At 48.1% G+C, this 6712-nt stretch overlaps 1 protein-coding gene across 1 annotated transcript; it reads right to left on the reverse strand.

Annotated features, from left to right (window-relative positions):
* Positions 1 to 406: 406 nt before the first annotated feature.
* Positions 407 to 5431, reverse strand: LOC121835796. The gene is made up of 5 exons (XM_042290291.1): positions 5398 to 5431; positions 5188 to 5269; positions 4913 to 5113; positions 787 to 887; positions 407 to 414 (listed from the first exon to the last, which is right to left on the reverse strand). Exons 1-5 carry the CDS (start codon positions 5429 to 5431, stop codon positions 407 to 409), a joined length of 426 nt encoding a protein of 141 aa, XP_042146225.1.
* Positions 5432 to 6712: the final 1281 nt, after the last annotated feature.

Raw genomic sequence — 6712 nt, forward strand, 5'->3', positions numbered from 1 at the left:
AATGATTTACAATAATTCTCACATTTGTGGTCTGTTCTGGCAGGTTAGCAAGTGTCGTTGAGTGCGCTTCTCACCGCGCACTGGTGCATAGCAGAGAAGCGGCAGCCGCAAAGTAGGCATTGCGATTTTGTGTTTTGCTTCGCGGCAGCGCACCCACGTGCTAAGGGGCAAGCACTCCTCCAAAGCGAGACCATGGCACACTTTCTAAAATAAAATTTCAGCTTGTATACGCCTTCCTGATGTATACAAATCCACAGCCCAGTGGCCAACGCATGAACCTTAACATAATATTTGCAATAATATGAATGAAAAATAAAGTGTCCGCTTATGCTCCAAAACTTCTTTTTGCTGCTTCAAAGTTGACTTTTGACTGCTCCTAGAGCTGCTCCAAAATGGCTCAAACCAATCACGTCACTGCAAATATATAAAGTATTAAGACTCTTTAGTCTCACATCTGTAAGTTTGGTAATGGACACCCAGGAAAGCGTCAGTCCAGAACGAATGTTCTGCTGTAATGACCTAATCCTCACAAAAGTACTGTCAGTGTCCGATATGTTGCATGGCGAGAATGTACTGTCTTGTGCTATCCGTGTCTGTTCATTCAATTTCGGACTATGTCAACCTGCTGCTGAAAGAAACGACAAACTGCTGCAAAATGTGGCGATCGTTCAAAGTAGCTTTTGCAGCAAACCCCTCCACTGCCCCCCCACCCATGAGCCACTCCATTCCGAGGCCTTCGAAGAACAAGCTGGTTGCAGCAAGGAGGTCTAAGTTCGCCAAATCCACGAAGACACGAAGCACAGGCTGGGAAGACCTTACTGTGATTCCTGCCCAGGCGTCCCCAAAGCCAGTGCGCAAGTTGGCTATAGCTGATGTACCGGTACCTTCTGTTGACATGGAGAAAATTGTTGCTTCATATCATCGCAATTTCATTCAGCACTGTTAATTGAAAATCAAAATGTCCAACTTGCTTACAAGATGGGCAACTTAATGTTGTTAGACTGTAGAGGCAACACATACCAATATTCAAAACTGCACACTGTATAGAAATTTGTTTGCATCACCAGGTACGGGCGCTACACTTGCACGGTGCCACAGACACAGCTCACATACTATGTGGAGCACAAATCCTTGTTTTACATTTTGTAACGGTTTAATAAGAATCGTTCTGAACCCCAAACTGCCCCTTTTGTCGACTGTAGCCTCAGCCACTTGTCTCATGTGCTGTCTTTTTGTTTCTTCCGCTTCATTGTATTCTTTCCATTACACATCCTCCCGTGAAAAGGTTCACAACCTGTGAACTCATGTGAGGATAAAGTCTCGAAAGTGTGCCGGCAGAGAGAGATTTGTACAGTTCCACAAGTTCATACTAAAGCCAGTGCTCGACGTCTCAGTTGGCACAGGTGGCGCCTGTTGTTTATTTATAGGTTCTTCTTGTCTCTTGTTTCTCATTGGCGACGATGCTCGGGGTCTAACGTCTTGATTATTTAGTCAAGTCGGGCCTTTGAGTCACATAGTATTCCAGATGACTGATGTTCCTGTGTGTCTTCCATCGTGATCTTGTTGAACTGGTTGTCAATGTAGATTGTTTCAACTCCGTTAGAAGGCTGCATTGTTTCTTGACTTACCGAAGCAAGTCAGGCGGAGGGTCTTCCTCGAATTCAAACAACTCAGGTGGACAGTCGTCTGTTTCCATGTGGTTTCCATTCCTGTTCGGAGATAAAAGGAACGTCCCAGGAGCCTTCTGTAGCACTTTCGCTTGCAAGTAGGCCACTGTCGTAAAGTTGTCTAGGGCACCCAGATGATTGGCGTTGCCGATAAGGTTTCAGTCTGTTATGATGCTCAACGATCCGCATGTGTCTAGAGGCCTTAAACTCAATCCGAAACATTGTTTCTGAAACTTTCTTGACAACAATATAGGGCCCCTGCCATGGCAAGTGGAGTTCTAACAATTTGCCCTGTTTCGCCGCTGGGCAGTAAAGTAACGCTTTGTCTCCAACTTTAAAATCTTGCTAGTGAACGTTCCGATCATAATACTGTTTTCTGACGGTACTCTGCTTCGGCGTTATGCAGCGTTGCAGCTGCTAAGATGCGGCAAAAGTCATTGAGGAGATTCTTTCAGGGGCTGCGAAATGCGAATTTCGATATGGTGTTCGATCACTTCTGTGCGGCCAATATCGAAGTCCCCCTGGGAAATGACGTCCTCAAAGGAAAATAAGAGGTTTCCTAGGTGCAGGAGATCTTGGCTAGGTATTTGTGTTTTAAAAAAAATAGTACGGAGCAGATGTTCTTTGTTCCACTTGTTTTGGTGAAGTGTCATGCGTGCGGATTCTTGTTTGCTGCTGGCATTTTTGGAGGAGTCTTTGCAAATAAGAAGTCGTCATTGGCATTATTAATATCATCAATGAGCCCTAGCACTGTCCCTTGGTATGATCGGGCCGCTTGTTCTGTGTCGTTCAAAACGCAAACTGGAATGGTGCTCCGAACCACAGCATGCTCTAGAGTGATGTCGCTCTTTTTTGCTAAAGGACATCTGGACAAGGTTGCAAGACATTGTCAAAGGCCGGTCCCGCTGTTAAACCTGGCCATCGACAAAAACTCCACTGTGAGGCAAAAGTCTCACTGGAGTAAAAATTCTTAGTGGCTCCATTTTCGCGCCGGTAGTTTCTGCACATGGTTTCTTTGCTTGCAACGAGAAATCCAAAATGTTAAGACAGAACCCGTACTAGTGAGGAAGGTAGTGCCAAGGATGCACTCCTGGGTTATACCGCAAATGACCAACACCGGATGTACAGTCTCGATGCCTGCAACCTTGGTTTGTGGGTAGCAAATGCCTTCCTCGTTCAAAGTCCCATAATTCAAAGCGTGTACATTGCGCTGTTCTGGTACGCTTGCGGGCTTTGCATCCAGTAATAGCGTCCACGCATTAAAGCTAATGATAGCCACTGACAACCCCTAATGAAAGAAGAAGTGTAGTAAAACACCTGCGATCGTCTCTAGTACCATGACAAGCTCTGTAGTTTTTGTTCAGCACCGTGTTGGTAGGGGTGCCTGCGCAGGGCTCCGGGGTGCCTGGGCAGGGCTCCAAGTTGAGGCACCAATCAGTTTTCCGAATGCCATTGGTTCCAACGTTGGTTACAGTTGTCTCCTTCTCCGTTGTTCTCTATCCTGGCATTACAGTTGCATGCGAATGTCCTGCCCTGCCACAACGGAAGCAGTGTTGCTGACATGAGACCTGGGCCGGATTGCTAGAACAGTCTCAGCTGAAGCTGGGTGAAAGGAAGCACTGCAAAGTCTGGGGCACGCGAGCGTCTTCAGACGCGGTTTAAGTCCCGCCCAGCTTGTGCGCTGGCTTTGGCAGTGCTTTCTTTCCTCCAGTCTACGCTGGGACGCTGTTTCTAGCAAGCCGGCCCTGGTGTTTGGTCGTTTGCCCCCTCTGGAGGTTCTCGATCCTGTCTGCGAGAGCAGCCATAGAAGAAGTAAGGGATGCTATGTTTGCTTTTATGGCATGCCGTGTCCTCGCCCGCAGTAGTAGTGAACGATATATCTACTGATGCCTTGCCAAGACGGTTGATGCAGTTTGCAGCGGTTACTGCAGCTGCCAGAGGTGTTGGAACAGCATTGAGTACCCGGCACCGAAGGTCATTGCCGAGTCCCGCACTGAACTGATCCTGCACAAGAGCGTCATGGTCTTTGTGGGGCATTGCAGGGTATGCCTTGGAAAACAAGTCGATCAGGTCGTAGGCGAGCATGTCATATGGTTCCCCAAAACGGTGTTTCCATGTTCGGAATTGCGTGGCAGGGACTTCTCGTTGAGCAGGAGATCCAAAGCACTTTGACATGGCAGCGGATAGACAGGCGAAGAATGCACGATCTTGCAGATCCAGATGCTGGTAAACCAGGAAAGCTCGTCAGTTCAGTAGAGTCAGTAGGAACAGCAGCTTCTTGGCGTCATCCAAATTGTTTCCCGCAGTACAGACGTTGAAATGGCATTCCCAGGCATCATAGTCCTCATCTCCAGAAAAATTATCAGGCACTGACCTGTAGCGCTGTCGCCATCCCACCGGTGCAGCAGTCGCCATCCCACCGGTGCAGCAGTCGCCATCGCACCACTGCCACCAATCTAAGGATTGAATCAGTCTGAGCCGTCAACTGCCCCTTTCGCCAACCATAGCATCAGCCGCTTCTGTGGTGGCTCATGTGCTCCCTCTTTGTTTCTTTTCCTTCGTCGTCTTCTTTCCATGCTACACATTTTATGCTATGGCAAATGAGTCATCCAGTGAGTTGTCTGTGTGAAATTAGCTTCTATCTTTACTATTGTGATTCCATCGTGTGCAGTGCTGTGTTTTCTGTCTGACTTAAGAACTTGCTTATTTTCTTGTCCTAATTTTTGCATACAGTATGTGTCGAGGTCAATTCCAAGGTCGAGGTCAATTTATACTGAGGCAAAGTGTTTGTTTTCAAAAGTGATACAAGTGTTACAAGATACACAATAATAAAACAGATAGATCTGTATGGACTGCTTCCTTTCTTTGCCATTTTTTGTATATCCATAAGCGGACACTTGGTCATACCAGTTGTAAGTCTGGAGGTACAGCTTATTAACACTCGCATGTGCTCTCAGCGTGCTGACGCTGTAAACGAAGATAAAACTAAACGTACTGGGTGTCAAGCTCAATGTTATTGATACTACGTCTCACCTCAGCAGGGTCTATTACGCATGCGTGCGAGCTTGTTGCTTTGCGTCACGGGCTCGGCGGCTGCATGAGTGATCGTACAGCGCGAAATCCATGCACAGCCTTCGCAGTTAGTCCACGCTACTGTGAGACGAAGTACAGGTAGAAATATATTTGCACCCGTAAGCGCAGGCACCTCTAGAACATATAGGCATGTAGCCTGTATGTGACATTACCTTGTGTTCTCGACGCGTACGCCGTGGTCCTGGAGCGTATGGAAAACGACGTCGAGCACCACGTCGTCCAGGCACAGCGTGTGGAAGCGAACATTCCTGGTAATGCAGTCCGACGGCTGCTTCTCGGTCGCTGCCGGAATTTCGCGACAGCAGACACTCTCCAAGATGGTCGGCATCGCCTTGCACTGGCCGCAGGTGCACCTATTCGAATGTTTGGGTCAGCGACTGCGCTCACTTGCGGGTTGATTTACGGCGTGCAGAACAGGAATACATACCAGTTTGTACATCCAAGTCGACCCGGTTCAGGAGGTTGATGATCAGGCTCGAACGGGCTCTCGTTGAGCCGCGCGCATTTCGCTGCTCAGAGCTCGCCCCGTTTTCACTGTCGGTGTTGCCGTCGGATGGTGAGCGGTCTCGTACTCCTCGGAGGGGGGTGTCCGCATAAGGCACAAAGCCGAGAAGTCTGCTTCGCTCGATTAATCGACGTTGAAGCTCGAGGAGAGCCAGCCGATCGGACATCTCGCATCTGAGGAACGTATCTGGTTCGCCTTTGACTTCTACGCGTGATGTCAGAAAGCAAAACTTTCCAATTGGCTGTCTTAATGTGACGCAGCTGTAAAAGTATGAGGCAAGCTGCCCGGGAAACCGAAATTGTTGTTTTATGCTAATAAATTATTCCGGACGATAAAACTAATCCGCGTGGGTTACCTAATAGAGGACCGGTAATCAAAATATCGCACATAGCACAGAATTTTCAAAAACGTTTCACAACCCCTTTAAACTGCCCGCGTCGCGGGCCGCTTGACGTTCGCTCTTTTCGTTCGTTTCCTGCGAAGGCAGAGCAGACTATGAGCCCTGGTATTCCCTGGATCTCACAGTGGAAGATAACACACAAAGGGTAAGCATCCTAAACAGGCAAATAAAGTAAAAACTTCCAAGAAAAGCCAACGAACTCGGAATGCACAATGCAGCTGGGGAGTCACGCTGACCGGGTTTCCACAGCTCAGGCAGGTGGCAGAACTTTCTGGTTGATAGGGGTCGCTCGGTTCGCAAAATGGCGGCGGCCAGAGAGCTCTTTTTGCAAAGGTCTATACGCTCCGTGCGGGAACTATAGGGGGCACTTTGAAAAACACGCGTAGCGCCACTAGCGGAGGAGCTGGCGTTCGACAGTAAGGCGAGCTCAGCAGCCAGCGGCGCTTTTTCGCGTGCGAAGCTGTGGCGGCGGAAGCGCGCACGGACGGAACTTTTGCTTTTTGAGCCGATAAGTTGAGGGTGACGTAACATGAGTGCTGGGGCAGATTTAAGAAGGGCATTTAACTGTTCTCTGCTTCTTATATATTGAGTTTGAGTCGTTATTAGGTGTAATTTCTTTAGTTGCGGTCGAAAAAGGGGTTTGAGCAATATTCCGAAAAGCAAGACGGCCGCCACCGTAATTGCTCTCAGTGGGAAATTTGTTTTGCTCATCGCTGTAAACGTAGGACTGCTGGGGCGATGATATTTGGAGGCGAGTGAGATGTTCACTAAATGTGTGCACTTAGTGGGCCGAGTTTTATTAAGACAGCAGGTGTGAAAGTTATAGTTCGAACGAATTAAGGAATAAAGCTGTCAGAAATATCCAATATTAGACCCAAAATGTTGTGTTATAAACGGGCTGTGCGAAGTGCAGATTTGGACACACAGGTTCTTGGACATGACCGTAACTTGACACAGCGGCTATAATACCAAAAATAGGTGGCATACGAAAACCAGGTGGAAATTTGGTTTGGGCGGCGTAACTGAATGGGAAACGGTTTTGATCGT

The sequence above is a fragment of the Ixodes scapularis genome, unplaced genomic scaffold, assembly GCF_016920785.2.
Source record: "Ixodes scapularis isolate PalLabHiFi unplaced genomic scaffold, ASM1692078v2 PGA_scaffold1__304_contigs__length_218370807, whole genome shotgun sequence".
Taxonomy (NCBI): Eukaryota; Metazoa; Arthropoda; class Arachnida; order Ixodida; family Ixodidae; genus Ixodes; species Ixodes scapularis.